General features: G+C 44.9%; 1 protein-coding gene across 3 annotated transcripts in view; it reads left to right on the top strand.

Annotated features, from left to right (window-relative positions):
* The first annotated feature begins 4219 nt into the window (after positions 1-4219).
* Positions 4220-18019, top strand: part of ADCK1 (aarF domain containing kinase 1) — a 75094-nt gene continuing 61294 nt past the window's right edge. For 2 of the 3 annotated variants that reach the window (XR_008462264.1, XM_054161987.1), the window contains exons 1-3: positions 4220-4305; positions 7178-7318; positions 11600-11683. Coding sequence is in view for 2 of the 3 variants with exons in the window: in XM_054161987.1 (XP_054017962.1) it covers positions 7193-7318; positions 11600-11683 (210 nt within the window). In the remaining variant the exon portion in view is untranslated. The remainder of the gene's footprint in view (positions 4306-7177; positions 7319-11599; positions 11684-18019) is intronic. The other variant, XM_009909345.2, reaches the window with a different exon arrangement.

Below are 18019 nucleotides of genomic sequence, written 5' to 3'. Positions count from 1 at the left end.
ACAGTACATAGTGGCCCAAGGACACTTCCTACAACTGCTAGAAGTGGCAGTTAGCCACCAACAGGTTTGGCAAACAAAGTAAGGTGGAATTTTTTTGCCAACAGAAATTGGAGGAGAGAGGTATGGAAGTGGCCTGCAATTGTCTAAGCTGTTGTCGAGCAACAGGGTTGTGCAACAGCCTTGAAGGAGCAAAACAACAGTAGAGGTGGATTTTGCAGCTCACCGACAGCACAGCTTTCCAAGCAGCACATCACTTTCTGTTATCACATTCAGACATTGGTCACTACTGACTTGAAGGGACCAACTTAGGGTAATGGGCATGTTTCTTTTGAGAGATGTCTTATCCAAATATTGGCTTTGTGCAGTATGATTGGTAAAAAAAGACCAAACTCTAAAATTTGATGGCTGCCAGAGTCAGTTCTGAGCTTTCTGTTGCTGATATAAAGGTAAATCCTGTCAATCTCCATTTAAAGTTAGACTAAGAACATGGGTGCCTTTGGCCTAGCAGGATACCTGTGGGAGTGTGTTAAACTGTCTTTGGAATGAGTTCCAGGTTTTACTTCCTGTCTTCCATGTTGATTTGCACATCTGTCAGCACTTACACAGAGGTATTTGTAATATTTCTTCTGGTGACCTTAATTAACCAGAAAAATCAGAAAATATTTCTTATTACAGATCTGTAGCAGCAAAGATCCCACCAGCTAGATCTTCAATGTGTATGAATTGCCATTGCTACAGCAAGTTTTAGAGCTGAACTTGTTTGTAGTTGCAGATGGATCTGCCTTAGTATTTGTGTTGCTGAACATCCACAGAATGGCAGGACTGATCAGTCTGGAAGATCAGTGTGGAGTGTGGAAGAACCTGCTGGGTCAAGCTGTTCTCCCCACTGCACTGGTAGCAACTTCTCCCCATACCTTTTTGTGTCTCACTGTTAAATTGGTTCTTTGAGTCCACAAAGTCACAGGACTACCTGCTTTCTGGGACTGTTTGATCTCATTTACTGTTCTTCCTCCCCTACATGAGACATGTCTGATGTGAGACTTTCCAGATACCATGCCATGTTCTTCATCAGAGCAAGTCTAAAAAAAGAGACTGATTCTCAGTAGGGTGGGCTGATTCTGACCTTCTGTCCTCTTTTATGGCAGTCTGGCTGCTTTTCCTGTGCTGATGCTTGGCAGAGAGAGGACTGAGTCTTTGGGTTTATTTCTGCATTTCATGAAATTCACACCTGGGATGCAAATGTCTTCACCAAGAATGAAAAGGAAATGCTTTTTGCTTTTCATCTTTCACAGCAATTTGGGGTAATCTGAGATTTAATTTATTCACCAGTTGAAGTGAAAAGGAAAATCAAGCCAGCATCTTTCTTTTGAGCCAAGCTTTTTCTTGCCTTATCCCTGTGCAGGCTCACACAAAAGAGCTCTGATCAGTCTAACTAGGTGCTTGTTCTAATTATAGAAAGATTTAGCGTTGGTTACATAATTGCCCACTGCACATCAGCACACAGCATTGTTATATGACAAAAGCCTCTTTTTTATTCCCCCTCTCCACAGCAGACCCAGCATCAGCCTGTTTAACTGAGAGCTACAAGGAACAGAATTAAACTGAAGCAGCCTCCAATAGGTTTTCCAGGAGAGGCCATAAAAAATGAGATACTGACCTGCTCCCTTTGCTGGGAGCTTTGCCAGCATGTGTGATCTAGCAGTTAAAGCAGGGGATTGATAGACTGGGCCACAGTCTTAAGCATCCCTTGTAGAAACAGCAGGCTGTGTGTGTGATCAGGAATTTGTGGTTGTGCTGAGGTTAGTCTCTGTTTTGGATTTTTGTGTGGAGTAGCACAGTAGCCTTAAATAGAGACAGCACTATTATGGCCAGTATCAGCCTGAGCCATAAAGGTCCTGAATTTGCCAAGACAAAAATGCACAGCAACACTTCCACAGGCTCTAGTAGATACAGGAGTAATAGATCTTTTCCTCATATTTCTAAGCTTATTTTATTCTGTCATTCAGAGTGATTACTTCATGTCAGCCTGCACTCATCTCTCTCAGTAGTACATCACACACATCTCCCTGGCTTTTTATTTTCTTCCTCTTTTAACATCATCTTTTAAACTGTAAAGCTATCTTCCAAGAACAGGCTTTCTTATACAGTTTGTAATGGTCCAAGACTAAGATGGGATGCATCACTACCTTCCATCAGTTCAAAAGCTCCCATCTGTCCAAGAAGTGAGAGAATTTTATGGGATTGTAGCCAGTTTGGCCATCATGTGGCTGATGCAGCAACTGGCCACGTGGTCCCTGAATCCTCTGTGTGCTGGTAGGGTACTCACCCTCAACTCTGCCCTTCATCATTTGTAGTTGCTCTCAGAGATAATATTTAGCTTCCTGCTAGAGAATATTTTGCAGAGATTTCTCAGAGATAGTATTTAGCAGGAAGCTCACGCAGGGCAGGCATTTGTGTTAATGTCTGCTGCAGGGGACAAGTAAGGAAAAGAAAAATGAAGTCAGATGGAAACAAAAGGGGTACCTAGCAAATATTCCCAATATTATACTGATCTTTAGGAAAAAATAAATATACCATTGTCCTACAGGTAGTGAGAAGGTGGACAGGTTACCTTTACAGTACATTGTATGGGGGCTTGAATGAAAATTCATCCTGAAAGAGCAGCTGGTCACAGAACTTTCCCAGAGCTCAGTGTTCTGGTTTATTACTTGTAGAAGCAAAGACCTTTTGCTTCAATTGTTTTTAGATCCCTTTTTAACTTGTCTCTACTTTTTTGGGGTGCAACTGTATCTCTGCAGATATGAATGGAAATGCAGTGTGGTGCTATTTCCCCGGATTGGTTTTAGTGTTTCCAGGACCTTCCTGGAAATGATAACTTTCAAAGAATTAAGAGCCTTTTGGTCTCTTGCATCTTTAAAGTATTAAGGATTAATCATGGTATCTGTGCCCTTAACTCTGGCCCAAATACTTCCAGTTTTCCATTATGGGTTCCCAGGTGTAACTGAATTGGTTTCTTTTTATCAGGAAGAGAATGACTGTGAACAACACTGAGTTTCCTTCTTTTCACAATGGGAGAAATTAAAAATGCCAAGTTTCAGGAATATGAATCTTACAGTATTTCTGATGATTCATCACCATTTTTTTTCATTCTCTGCTCTGTTCTCTCTTTTACTGTAATCTTTATTAGAAGATGCTTTATTAGAAGAGGTTTAGTTTTGAATGGGATCTTCAATATGATAAAATTTATTGTAATTTCTATTTCTTATAGTAAGGACCTAAAAGCTAGCTGGAGATAAAAGTTGTTTGTTTTTTTTAATTCAGAAATTATTATTCCTTGTAGCAAACAGCTCTTTTATTCCTGATGAACACAGGATCATTCTGTTGATGGAGAACAGCAGGTTCTGAAATATTTACGATGCACATCCCTTTGGCCTTCACAATTATACCTTTAAATATAAGCTGGTATTAGGCAGCTGTGTGTTCCTGTCACCAAATAGTGAAGGCAAAGTACAGCAGCATAATTTATGGTGTCAGTTTGTGTTGCTTGGGTCTCTGACCACATGTCAACACAAGCAGGACTACTCTACGTCCAGAAGCCCTCAGGTAAGCACACTCCCACAGCACCGGGCGCGGACGCAGCATTACCAGCTCATGTGCGACGCCTGTGTGGGTGACTGTGCTCACACCTAATCCCGATGTGTTGCAATCACAGCCTGGGAATGTTGATGGTGCCCTGGTCAAACCCACACCCTTTACTAAAGCGCAGTCGTGACCCCTAGTCAATAAAAGTGTCAGCGCCACTCCGGCACCTGTTGGAGAATATAGAAAAGAAGTGCTCCGAGTTTGGCATTTCTGCCTTCGTTCATGATTTCTGATACATAGATAAACATCTGTAGGTCTTCTTCCTGCTGCAGGGTTCCAGTGAGAGCACACCGAATGCCATAAAGCCTCCAGCGCTTTTAAGAGCACAGCAGAGGTATTTCTGGAGAGCCGTGCCAGGCCCGGAGCGCCACTGAAAGAGGGGAGACTGCGTTACCCTGGTGTACGCTGCACTGGTTCCTTGCACCTGCCTACTCCTCGGCAATCGCGTGTCCCCAGCACGGGGGCCTCCCCCGCCGTTTCCCGGTGGACTCGCCCAGGGGCCGCCTCGTGAAGTCCCGCCAGGCCTCCGCCGCTTCTAGCAGTTGTGGCCGCGTACTACATTTCCCTGCATGCGGCGCGGAAAGGACCGTACCATATGCGAGGCGGAGGGGGCGTAGGCGGCTGAGCGCGCGGGAGTTGAAGTGCCGCCGTGCCGGCAAGGCGGTAAGTGCCGGTTCCGTGCGCTGGCGGAGGGGTCGATGCGGTCGACGGAGGCTGTGGAGGGTCCAGAAAGGACTGGGATTCAGACTGTCATCCAGATCCGGACCCTCGCTGTCCTCCTACCCCTCACTGCCGTTACAGGCGCCTCGGCCCGTTCGAGTTCTCCGCGCCCCGGCCGGTGCCGGCAGACGAGGGGGTCCGGGCCTAGGTAGTAGATGTCCGCTGCAGGCGCGGGTCCCGGGAGCGGAGGCCCAGTTGCCGCACGGCAGGGCGGGGACGGGGTCATTTCAGAAGGCAGGAGCAGTGAGGGGCGCGGGCGCTGCCCTTGGAGGCGCGGTGCGGCTCGGCTCTCCTGAAGGAGAACCGAAAGCAGCTGAACCCGGGCCCGGGCCCTTGTGTCCTTCACGAGAAGACCTTGCGCCACGCTGCTGGGGCAGCGGGCGCGGGCTCGGAGGGCGGGCGGCAATCGCTAGGGCTTTGCGGTGGGACCGGCTGCACTGTCCCCGTTGTCCCTCGGGGCTCGGCGCGCTCTGCCGCTCCCTGGGCCTTATGAGGGCACGACCTCCCGGGCAGCGCTGCCGCGCCGGGAAACGGGCCTGGCCGGTGCTGTGCCTCGAGGGGTTCACCTCCCGGGTTCCGGGAAAAACACATTAAATTCCTGTCCCGTTCCGGCTCACCCGAGTGGGATAGGAAAGTCATGGCGTCCAGCTGTCACGAAAGAAAACCTAACGTGTGTGAAGTTGTGTGAAAGTCAAAGAAGGCAGCTCACCTTGGTGATTCATCATTGCCGGCCTTAATAATGAGAGGCAGTGACATCCTGAGCCCTATTTCACAGCTGACAGGGTCTTTAAGATACCCCTAGGGATGCCATAATGGCTCATTTACATAGAAAAGGCTCCTCAGCACCTTATGCAAAACTTTGAAATACAATTGATTTCTGACAGTTTCATTTCTATACCTTATACTCAGAAGTTTTAATTCTTCCCTTTTTATTGGTGTTACACATTAAGCATGAAAGTAGAAACTTTGTCAGCTGCTCTGCCCGTTCGCTAGCTAAAGTTCCCATCGTCTGTCCGTGACGGACAGCTGGCGGGTATGGCAATAGCTGTGATGTCACAAACTGCAGAGTATAGCTTCGGGTAGTAATAAGATGCAAGAACAGATGGACTTGCTTTCAAACAAATGTTCTTTTAGTAATAAAGAATGTGAAGGAAAAATAATGAAAACGAGAGGTGTAATTTCTGTGTTAAAAAAAAAAAAAAAGTCACTTTTTGCACCTTTCACTTCCCAGTGAGTTAAATTCTACCAAAAAAATGTAGAAATGGTTTAATTAAAATGCGTTGCGGAAAATGTCTTTTGAAGGTGACAGAGGATACAAGAGATTTCTGTACAAAAAGACCAGTCCTCCAGGAAGAAGCCTCAAGTTCTGGAATTGCAGTGACACATGTTCATTTGGCTGCAGTCAAGAGGCCAGGCTTGTTTTCTCTTGAGTTTAATTATAGATTTGGAGGAGTCCTCATCAGTGATGTACCCCTTCTGAAAGGAGAAAGAGCTGGGGTGCTGTAGGCAGCTCTGACAGGTGCTGACAGAATGTATCTCAGCTTTTCTGCCTCAAAGTTACCTAGGGCTTGTAAGGAAATAAAAGGAAATAATAAAGTTTACCTGAGGTTTATGTCCAGAGGTCTTGTTTCTTGTAACCACCATACATTTGCCGCTCTGAGTGTAACTTTGTGTGCTTTATATTGGCATTGGTATTAGTTTAGAGTTTCATTAAATCTGTCTTCTCTGCTTTTCCTGATTCACCTTCTCTGCTGGGGGAGGCGGGGTGTCATTGGATGATAGCGCAGTGGTGATAGTTTAGCCCCAGATACGGGTGAAATGTAGAGAGGGGTAAAAGCTTGCACTCTCAAGGGTGCTCTGCAGAGCCCGTCTATTAGGTGAGCCATGCTTCTTGATTCGTGGTGCAAGCAGAAGGAATCATCAAACATTTTCTATCGAATACCAGCTAAAGGGGAAGGGAAGAAATACACTTACTCTGTATACTATAAGGAAGGAATGCATTTCCCCAAAGTGCTTAGTGGGGCAAATGTGTTTGTTCTGCGCCCTTGTCTCCCAGAGAAAAAGTCAGTGAGAGGTGCCTTACCCTGGGTGGGCCAGTGGCAGAGCCAGGATTAGGCTGTTGATTTCTGCAGATGTCTGTTCACCTAGTGCAGTCGCTGTCTTGCACTTGAACAGGATGGACATCTTAAGAAAACGAATCTCACTTGGTCACAGATCAGGTCCCCCATCCCCTGTGTTGTATGCAGCTGTCCGCCACTGGCTACTGGAGTTGCATGCAACATCCAGGAATGCAGTGCCTCTTCTCCCCAAACTGATTAGCAGTGAGGCATTTTACTAACTAGTCTGGCAGGGCTTCCAACTTTTGGGCGCTCTTGATGTTGCAAGAGCTCTTTTTGATCTCTTGCTTTCTCTTACCCTCTTGCAATCTACCTACGTTGTGTTATCTTCAAAACACTTGCATTGAGGAGACAGCCTTGACTTTTGATGAGCTCGTGCTCCCTTCTCTTTGTCTGCCTGTTATTTCCCCTTGGAAAACCTTTGGGACCATGAACTGTTGTTTTGCTCTGAGTACACAAGGTTTAGCATTGAGTTAGTTCTGGGTTTGTGTCCTGTAGACACTGTCAAGTTAGGAATAGCAATCGAGTCCGAGGACAACAGCCTGCCTTTGATCGCTGTGTGTTTGCTTGAGCTCTTGGCTGTGGACAGTGGTCGCAATGCATCGGTAGCAAAGGAGCAGTTAAAACTTGGATTGCCGGGACTGTGGGCATCAGGCCAGTAGGTCCTTGTATGTTACAGTTGCTGTTTTGTATCTTAGCAGGGTTCATCAGTCATGGCACGAAGGGTCTTGAAACTTACCTCATTGGTAGCAGCTGCTTCTGGCATCTGTCTGTATGGAAACAAGTTCCTGGATCCCAATGATTTTGGAGTTGTTCGTGTGGGCCGAGCCATTGCCACAGTAAGTTTCACACTAGTAGTGTGCAGCAGGAGGATTCCTGGCTGGGTAAGGGAATTGGAGTTCACAAGAACTTAGAATTTCTTGTATTCCTATTTTGCATTTTCAGTTGACAGCTGGTGTCAGGAGTCAGAAGGTCAATAAGGAGCTCTTCAAGTTATTGGCACTGGGGGGAGAAATAGAACTGTCTTTTGCACATTTTGGAAAGGAACAAAGAAAGATACTGAGCTGCACAGACCTGTCTCTCCTTCCCTGGATAGGATGGAACCTTCAGAGCAAGGGCTTACTTTGGGCCTCAAGGCCAGTGACCTGGGTACCATGTCCTGTTGCCTTTAACAATGACCTAATTCAAACCATGTTGTCTGCATGTGCCATTTTTTTCACACTGGAGTGTTTTTTTTCTTTTAAGGGTTGTGGTTGTTATATTAATAGGAATGGTAGCCATTCCTGGTGAGATCTGGGGAGGGGAGGGCAGGTGTTTTGAGAGTTGTTCCCAAAGCAAGGGTAAAGCGAGGATGGGAGGTAATGTACTTCTGTGATTGGTTTCCAGATTTGTGAAATAAACACTGCACCCACCTACTGTCACTATTATTTCACCTTTGGTCATCACTATCCAGAAAACATCAGAATGGAGACTGCCAGCCAAACAGGTTGCTGCCTTCTGGAGGATATTAGTTGATGAATCCATGAGCAGCCAGGAACAAGGACAACAGAGAACTCTGTCTCCCTGTACCTCACTTGCATTATACATTTGTCACTTCAGGCCATGATCTCCATCATTTAGAGACCCCAGTGGTAGGCAGCTGTCTCTCTGCATGTTTTATGACTTCTAAACATTTCATTAATGAGTTTTAGAGGGAGTCAGCTCCTGAGGGCACATGCAGTAAGAAACAAGATCTGTGGGTTGGCTTGGGTGCCTCACTGTTTGTATGTACCAGCTGCACCATGAACTTTTGTGAGAAATGAGTGTTTATTTTGAAAGGGTGAGGACAGAAATACAAACTCATCTTTCCTTCCTACCTAACAGGTGCTGAGCTTTGTGCTCCATTCCTGACCATAGAGCAGTGCTGCCTGGTTGCAGAGAGCAGCTCTCTCCCTTTTGCTGCACAGGAAACTGAGGAATGGAGATGGAACAAATTTATTGGCTGGAGGGAATTCCTCTATTCAATCTTTTGGGGCTCTCCAGTCTGTCCTTGAGTTCTGCTTGCTTGACCAGTGTTTCTCAGTCTTTTGAAACCAGTGTTTTTGTGGCTATCTTCCATTTAACACAAAAGTAAGTGAGATGAGGCTGTGCAGTTGGTCTGTGTTTTGAGTGCCCAGGAGAAACTACTTTTCTGATGAATAGGAAGTAGAGGAAGGGAGATTTTCTTTGCTTTGCATGCTGATGAAGCTAAAGACATGCTTGACTTTCACATCCTCTGCCTTCAGGGATGTCACAAGTCACAGGCTGTAAAGTACTTAATTGTCCTTGCTCTTACACACATTGCAGGGTTATGCACCCATAGCAGTGACCCCCCCAAACCCAAGCTATCAATGCTGTCTTCTGAGGGTGATAGTAGTATGTGTTTATGTGTATACTTTTCAAACAAATTTCTGTCTCTTTTTCAATTCTATGTTCTCTCATATATAAGACTTGGGTTAGGCTGCTTCCAAGACATCCTTTAGTCCTGCTGTACCTTCAGCTTGAAGTCTGCTCCTTGTTGGACAGTTAGAGGTCATCTCTCATCTGAGCACTGGCAGCCCAAATGACTCCCATTTCTTAGCCATGGACTGAGTGAAGTCAATAGAGCAATTAGACATGTTAATTTCTAAGAAGCTCAGCTTCTTGGGCTTGCTCTTTTTTAAATGAAAGGTGAGACTCTGTAGCACTACAAACAAGTGACTTGGGATATTGGTGGCATCTGCATGGATGTAACATGTCAGTCCTTCAATCCTAGCCATGCCCAGGCTTTTTACCGGGATGCTTGATCTGATCATTGGACCATTGCCAGGCAAAAGCAGGCTGCAATTGAGAGTCTGTAATTCTTAAGAGCTAAGTTCAGCAGCAGCAGACACAAAAATTTAAGACAAGTTATGGTTTGGCAAACAAAACAAATCAAAAGCCTGGAGGAAAGAAAGTGTGGAGATCAGGAAATCTGACCTCTAAGTACAGGACTCTGGGCAGTCTTTATCTGGGGTTGGTAAGAAAGATCTGAGTCCACTTACATTTTAAGCATACTGGTTCACTAGTCCTCTGCAGACTTTCTGAAGAAGCTTGATGAAAATATCTTCCTGAACCTCAGTTTAGGCAGCTGGCTCTTGCTTGTGGGTAGACAGCTATTCAGAGGGAACATTGCACCATGACTTGGTAAAATCTGAGGATAGTTTTAACAGTGATGGAAGAATGTAAGGTGTTGAGAATTCCTTGATGCAAAGTGGAAGCCCTGTTCTTGGGGACATTTGACATTGGCCTGCATGCAAGATCAGCTAAGCAGTCTGGCATTTGTAAGGGGAGTGACTGATTGATCTTGTAGGTTGTCTTATGTGCCTGAGATTCAGTCTCACACTGTAACAGGAATGACTGCACTAGTCTTAGCTGAGAAAGAAGTCAGTGGCATGGGCAACATCACATTTCAGATAGTTTCTGGTAAAATTAGAAGCCTGGCAGAGCAGTTGTGCATTTGCTGTATTTCACTGAGGGTATCACACTTACTCTGGATATATGGAAGAGATGTTCTGTGCAGTAGCTGGAATAAATCTCAGACACTAGCAGGGATTTGGCAATGTCAGAGTTGCCTATCTGGATCATCATAATACTAATTCAGTGTTTAAGATTACAATATAATTAGCAACCACTTAATTAATTCCCTCTTCCTCTAATACAGGCCAATCTGTTAGCTACTTCTTTTCAAGTTGGAGGTCATAATTACCCTTTTGGACCAGAGATAAAATAGGAACTTCATGCAAGGCTGATAGGAGCCTCCCTCCACTTTTAAAGTTGTTTTTTGAGGTCGTGAAGATGCTTTGAATAATCTTTTTTCCCGAATGGGTCTTTGTGTAGGTGTGTAGCTCCTGAGTTCACCAGGGGCGAGGGAGCCTAAAAAGCCAGAAAATAAGATGCTGTTCTCCATTTCCAATTTGGAAAACAGGGAACATGAGAAACCCAACCTTCACAAGTTAAGAGTGTGTCTGATTGTAACTGATTCCCAGCTTGATCCCCATTTGGATGCATCTCTGAGCTTCGCACTGTTTCTCTATTGTCAGTTCTAGTGACTGTCTCAAACCAAATTTGATTCTCTTGCCTCCCTGGCTTTCATGATACATCAGTTGTGCTTTATGTCCTTGCTAGGCATGTTTGTGATGAAGGGTGGGGCTAGTATGTGTCCCAGAATGTGATGTTTCCTCTTCAGTGCAAAGACTGTAGGAAATCTGACTTTATATCTGAGTTGAGGTTATGTATGGTTAGGATCTTGAAGCTCAAATAGCAGGTTAGTGGACAAGCTCATCTAGATGTTAATTCCTTTCTCTCCAAGGAAACTTAGTAAACATGACACGTATGTGTCAGTTCCTTTTGCTGACAGTTCCATTCTGACTGTGGACAGAAAAGAACTTTAGTCATAGGATAACATTGTGAAATACCCACTTTCAGACATTGTGAAGGTACTTAGGAATCTAATTTCATTGTTTGTGACTGTCTGGCTAACAAGCTTTAGCTGGATCCCCATATTGTTGGTTTGTAATTGGGTATCTGACCCCTTACCCCTCTAGTCCTGTATACAGTTGAATATCTCCAAAAGTACTACTGCTGGTGCTAACTGGGGAGCTTGTCTTCAGTTATTCTGCTCTCTGCTGAGCCAGCAACACATAGTGAGCTCAGTGTGCACCAAGATAGTTGGGCAGGTTGGATGGTGTGAGATAACTGATGGGGCACAAAGAAGCTCTTCGTAGCCTCTATTACTAGCAGCGACTTTATTGTGAAAGCCCCAGATGGTTGACTGAGAATGGGAGTCTGCTGTGCAAGGTGCTTACAGAGATTATGAAAATGCTTTGAGCTTCTCCAATAGAAAATAGTACAGGAGTGTCAGGTGTTGCTTATTTTTACTACCTGCACATCAGTGAGGCTGCTGCACTGCTTTCTATGAATGTGCATTGAAATAGGGATATTTTCATTTCTTAAGAGTGTTAACATAAACTTCACCATGGAGACTCAACTTTGGAGCCTAAGTTACATACGTTCTCCTTAAGAGAAGTCTTGTTCCTTTGATAACTGCAGAGCTTGCTCAACATTTTTGTTTTCTTTTGCAGACAGCAATTATCAGCTACGACTACCTCACCTCTCTTCGGAGTGTTCCATATGGATCAGAGGAGTATGACATCCTCAGATCACAGGTAGGTGATAGCACTGGACTGTGTTCCTTGGAAATTCTGCAAGGCACAGGGGAGGTGTGTTGCCAAACTCATTACTGTAAGGCAAACCATCAAACTGTCTGTTTAATAATTCAGTGTGCCTTCTAACAAATGGTTAACAGCAAACCGTGCTGCACATTAGATTACATTCTTGCAGGACTTGCATTGCCCAGTGGAGAAACCACATGCAGCCAGTGCTCACTTGCATTCTTTAGAGATTCAAGAGCTTGGTGTGTTGGATAAGATGCATTTGGGCTCTGTCACCAGTCCTCTGCTGCCTAGACTGGTTGTGTGAAAGTTGGCTGCTGAGAAGGGACTGGCAATAGTTTCTTACCTTGCTTATTGGTTGGTAGTGGCCATAACATGAAGGCTGGGGGAATTAAAGTAAAAGGAGTCTGTTGGAGGAGGAGTAACAGGGATGAATTAGGCTTGTAGATCTCCACAAAGAAGTAAGAATTGGGCAAAGAAACATTCATCTCATTGCAAAACACATTGTTGTGTTTTGATACCAGTAATTAACCCAAACAGAGAAAGCATTTCTAGTGAGAAGGACGATGAGCACCCCTATTACTCCTCTCAGTCTTGTGCTGTACCTTTCACTCCAGCCTACAGCCCTACAATACCTTGAGCTGTCAGTGACATTTAAGTTTTAGCTGGATGAACGTGGTATATGTAGCCAGGGTCTCTCTGCTATTTCAGCTCAAGGCCTCTTTAGAGTGGGAAATATGGCTTGTGCCAAACTATGCCATTCTGCGTAGTGCATTTGAAAGTCTTTAACTGCATTTTTTTCTCTCTTGGTGCATAGGCTGCTGGTGTGGTTGTAATGCATGGGGTGATGCACTCCAAGGACTCTCAGACTGGAGGGACTCAGGACTCTAAAGCTCTGATCAGTGGACCAGATAAAAGTCAGTGGCACTGGACTCCAGGATGTTTTGCTATTTCTTGGACAGAAAATCCACACCATCTGTATGGTCTTAGAGTATTTAGAATAGTTTGTAGGGTGGTTTCCTTGGGCTTGTACTCATCTTTTCCTGTCTAAAGATGCTAAGCTGTTCTGTAGCTCCCCATCCCAGGAGAATGGCACTGCTGCTCTGGCATAAACTGGAGATAGATGTCTTGGAGTTTAGCGCTTCACTTTGCATCTGCCCATGTCTCTGCTGTGTACCTTTGAAACCTGGTTTGCAGAAAGCCTGCTTGTAGCTTTCTTGAGCAACACCCAAGTTATGGAGTTATCAGTGCTGTGGACAGCTTGTCATTTGGCAGCAGTTTGCAGCAGCCTTTGCAAATTCCTGACCTTTTGCAATGTCTCCTCATGACTTCATTAACCTCTGTCATGCAGGTTGTGATGGTTTGTCAATTCATGCCCCAGGCATCAAGAAAGGGCCCTGTTTGCTGGCACTGCACAGACCTGTGCTCTCCCTGCTTGGAAGCCAGGGCTAGCTGAGTCAGTCCCTGTGTATGGCAGAGCCAATGGCATGTACAGCATGTCAGCATGACACAGGACCACTCTGTGGCATGGCCAGCACTAGCCTTTGGCTGCTTAAAGGGGAATGAGCTGGGACACAGGAGGAAGAAGATGCAGGCAAATGAAGGCATGTTCTGCTGTTGGCAGATGTTTTGGAGGGCTACCACTAAGGCTGACAGTGACAGAGTGGGTTCCTCAGTAACATCTCTGTACAGTTTGTGCTAGCAAACCATCAGTTTCCATGGGAGAACTTTCTGTGTTTGAGCAATTACATGTCAAACCCTTGATCTCAGTGCAACTTTAGTGGGTGGCAACCAAGTCTATACCACCTTGCAGCTCTTTTAACACTCTGTGGAAGTTGATTTTGTTGGTCTAGAACTAGCTCAGAATGATTTGTAGGAAGTTGCCCCATTGGAGACAGTGCTGGAGATTAGTCATTGTAAGAGGTCAAGAGAATGTGAGTGCCTTTCCCAAGTACATGGTATATGTGAAGAATTATCCAGATGCTGCTCATATTGCTCTGTCCTGAATAGATCTCTGGTGCTCTCAGCCATTCTTTGTACTCTTTAATTTCTGTCCTTTCAGAGGGCATCTTAACCTTCTCTTTGTATGCTGAGAGTTTGGAATTTTCTTTTAAGCATGTGTGTGAATTGGTTACTGATTTCTAGCCTCACTTTTGCTACAGTGGTTAGAAGAGAGATTCTGTGAAGCAGGAATTTGGTGACTCTGGGGCTGCAAATAGTGCCAGCAGATCTGGGTGCAGCTGCTGTGCCACTTCTCCAGTAAGAGGATGCAGCTGCATGTGTTTCTGGGATGGGGTTGCAGCTGGTTGCATGCACTTTTTCCATGCATCTCCTCCTAGTACTCTGCACTGGGTGCTACTCCAGTGGAAATAATGTTTAACTTCCTCTCCACAGATTCCCAGTTAACTGTTAAACTGAAGACTCTAAATTGCCCATGGCCTCAGATGAGAGATGGGAAGCCTCGGTAGCAGCCCTGAGTGTGTTTGGGCCAAACAGGGATGTAGTCATTAGAAATCAATGAAATGCAAAGCAGATTAAGAAGTAAATGGGTTCCCCTGGGGCTCTTAGCCAGGTTCCTGCTTAGCTCCAAGGAATTCTCTTCAATCTTACTCTACTTTTCTGTCCCTCGTGGACCACTTTTGATGCTAACGTTCTCAGCTCCTCAGTTCTCAGCACCTTTTTATGGCCAGCAGGTTGGGGATGCTTTGCTGCTTTCCAAGAGGCAAGAAATAGTATCTGGAAATTCACTGTGGCCCCCTGGGGTTGCTTTGCCTCTCTAATTCTCCTACTAGTCAGAAGACATGAGGATCCAGTTGCTGATGTCACTCAAAGCCCTTCCTCAGCATTAGTCAAGAGGAAAAGTAATAACTCTTTTCCCATTTCTGCTCCTGCCTTAACAGGGAATATAAACTTGTTTAAGTGGTCAGGTTTTATGTCTGTCCCAGTGGTTGCTTCGTCTCACTGCTTAGTGGCTTGGCCATGTAGGAAACTTGAGCTTTTTCCTGAGTTAAGGATCTCTTCCTGTGGTGTCTGCCATTTTTCTACATTTAATGATAATGCTATCTTATTAATGTCAAGGCCAGTGGTAGCCATGGTTGGCCCCAAGACATTGGCCATCTGTAGTTCTAGTGTCAGGAGTATTAGGGGACAAAAGAGCTTTCTTCATGTCTGTCTTTGCTATCATGGCCATCTTTGCTCCTGTAAGCTTGGGCATTTCTTGCTGTTTCTGCCCCTGCTTGTATTGGTTCAGAGGAGGAAGGCAGGCAGCCTGCTCAGTGATATTTCCTTACCTATTGCTTTCTCAACAAACCATTTCATTCTGTAGAGGGTTGTATTTCTCTGACATTCTTCTGCCTCCTTGAGTGTTTGCTTCCTCAGTTCAAGTCAGCCTACCCTTTGCCATTTCCAGTGTGTCTTTCACTGTAGCACCTGGATGTCTTGGTTGACACTTCCTATATTGCTGGCATCAATTTCTGTTGATCCCACTGTCAATCAGTCAGGATCTCACAACATGCAGTTTGTTTAAGGGCTGGCATCAGTGGGATTCCAAGTTGCCACCACTGTGGTAAGAGGATTGCATTAGGTTGCTCATTTTGCAGATTTCAGCACAAGCAGCCACAATTGAGAGCCATGAGCAGGACATTTTTTGTTTTCCTCTGTAGGACAAAAGATTGCTGCTGTGAATGAAGATACAGGTTGGTTTGTTTATTTGTTGTTTTGTTTTTAGTAGAGAGGAGATAGCAAGGAGAGAAAGGATGTGTGGTCAAGGTGTCTTGGGAGACAGTGAGAATCCATTCTTGAATTAACTTTGTTGGCTACAGAATTGCTTTGTCAGGGGGAAGCCATTTGGCAAGGTTAATTAACTTCACTTTTTTTTTTGTAGAGCAGAATGAGGATGCTCTCATGCAAACTCCTGGTTATTGGGCTGTCAGTATCTGGGCAAATATTTGGAAGGTGTAACCTTGTGCCATCATTATACAGAATGTGATTTCCTGTTCCATGGAGGCTATTCATAGTGTTTGCTGTGTTTGCTTCTCACGATGGAGTGGCTGTTTTCACAACAAGCTGTATCTCACAGTGAAGCTGATGGACTGAAGGATGCTGCAAAGAAAATGAGTGGGTGTATGTGTGCATGTGTTTTTCCAAAATAACCTGCAGTTTCTGGATAATTCAGGCCAAGGAATAGCCTGTGTCTTTGGATTTCCTTCATGAGTCAGTAGCACTGGGTGCCTTAGATAATAGGAACTTAGGTCCTGAAAGTTTCTTTGTGATGGAGGTGGACTATCTCTGCAGAGAAAACCCTATGAGCTCTCCATGGCATTCCTTCAAAAAGGCAACTGTGAGTAGGGACTGTGAGCTCTTCCACACCATGGTTAGTGCCTGTGGTGGTGGTGGCCTTCTGCTTGTGCTTCAACCGGTGGTGAACTGGGTGAGAAGCAAATGAACCTCCCTGTAAGATGGAAAAGCCAATAGGTGGCAGTGACTTTCCGTCACCAATCTAAATGGGAACCAGTAATAGGGAGGTGAAGAGCTTCACAGCCCATTCACAGTCCCTGAGCTCATCATATTTGGTTGCCCTATTATGTGCTCCCCAGGATTTCTCTTAGTCTAAAAGCATGCTGGACACTAATGCAGCCTAAAAAAGCTACTAGCAAGGGCCAGCTGGTGGCTTGATGACTTTGCACTTGAGCATTGCTGTCTAGTGAACTTCCTGCCAACACATTAAGCATGAAAGCTTTGCACTGAAAACACATAACAAGCTGTACAATAAATCTTTATAATTATAAAACACTTCCTTTTCCTCCTTCTGCTTTCTAGAGCAGTGTCATCTGAATACTATGGACACAGCATCTCTAGGTTTTGGTTTTGTAGAATGAGGAAGGTCCATTTGGCAGTGAGGGGATGTGTGCCTATGGGAAAGATGTGTTTTCTGTCCTGTGCAGTGATTTATTCAGAGAAATGGGCCATCTCACTGGGACATTTTTGAAGGAGGAACAAGTGAGGAGAAAGAGGCTGTGCCTCGCTGCATATTTTTTCCTGGCTGCGCACCCTTATCCCTGAAGTGCTTCACTCTAGGAGCATGAGTGTGAGGTGTTAGGCACTTGCCTAGACGGTCCTACATCTTTATTGCGCCTCCTCAGCAGGAGTTAAATTAACTCCGTGCCTTGGGAGCGTTTAGTCTTCTGCCCTCCAGGTGGGGCTATCCCTTTTCATTTGAATCCCTGAAGACCTCATTACTTTTGTTCCTTTGTAGTTGCTGAGGAAGTACACAATAGCCGAAGCAGTATCTCAAGAACATCTCAAGCGGTACAGTGAGGAAGCCCTTGAATGATGTAGGTTGCAAGGAGCCTACGCCAGGAGGAGCACTGTGAAAAGAGCAAATGGGAAGTGGAGATGTAATCTTATCTTGAGTCCCAATGTGAAATGAACAATTAATCGATGCAAAGTTAAGAGATATGGCAAGAGGAGGTACCTTCTCTGTAGAGATTTATTTACATGGCTAGATTTCCCCCCTAGATGTGAGTGGCACTAATAGCTATGAGCATAGGATTTCTCAGAGTTGTGAAGGTCTGTGTAAGGACTGGAGGAAACAAAAAGAAGCAATTGCTTTAGAATGCCACCCTAAGTAACTTAAGTCTGGTCCTATTGACTGTGAATCTGGCCATAATTAAGGATGTTTTCTTAAGGAGGGACTGTGTAGTCGTGAACTACTAGCCAGTTTGTATGACTTAGGTGTTGGAGGCCACCTGTAATATCAATATTGCTGACAGGTAGCCCGTGCTTTATCTATTTTAATATCAGGAAAACAGCTGGCCTGAGAATTGAAATAGTCCTATTTGAGAGTAGGATAAATGGATGCCTGAAAAATTCATCTAGGGGTAGAGACACGTACTTGCAGTGACGAAGTAAGCATTCTCTTTGTCTGTTGTGTCCTTAACAAGACCTATGTCATGGAATCTGTTCACCTTTCTAAAGTTGCTGTAGTCAGCTTGCAATGGAACACCAGCTTGAAGTACCCTAAATTAGGAGTGGTAAGATTAGCATGGCATGCAGAGGGTACTACTTGTATCAGGCCAGGTTGGCATTTCACAGCAGGGCTGAATGCTGTAGATTTGCTCTGATAAACCAGTGACCTTATCACATTCTCCCCAAAGTGTATCTGATGCAAGAATGTGCTGGAGGTTAGCACACAATTACCTTACTCGTCGAGCCAGTGTCTTCATTTAGTCTCTGAAACCAGTGTTGAGAGAATTGCCGTGGTGGGTGGAATCTTGCAGAAACTTCTATGGGCTTTTTATCAATGTTGTAGGTCCACTAGTGGGTTCCAGG

Source organism: Dryobates pubescens, chromosome 5 (genome assembly GCF_014839835.1).
Source record: "Dryobates pubescens isolate bDryPub1 chromosome 5, bDryPub1.pri, whole genome shotgun sequence".
NCBI lineage: Eukaryota > Metazoa > Chordata > Aves > Piciformes > Picidae > Dryobates > Dryobates pubescens.
The sequence above is the reverse complement of the archived record's forward strand: the minus strand, read 5'-3'. Positions and strand labels throughout refer to the sequence as shown.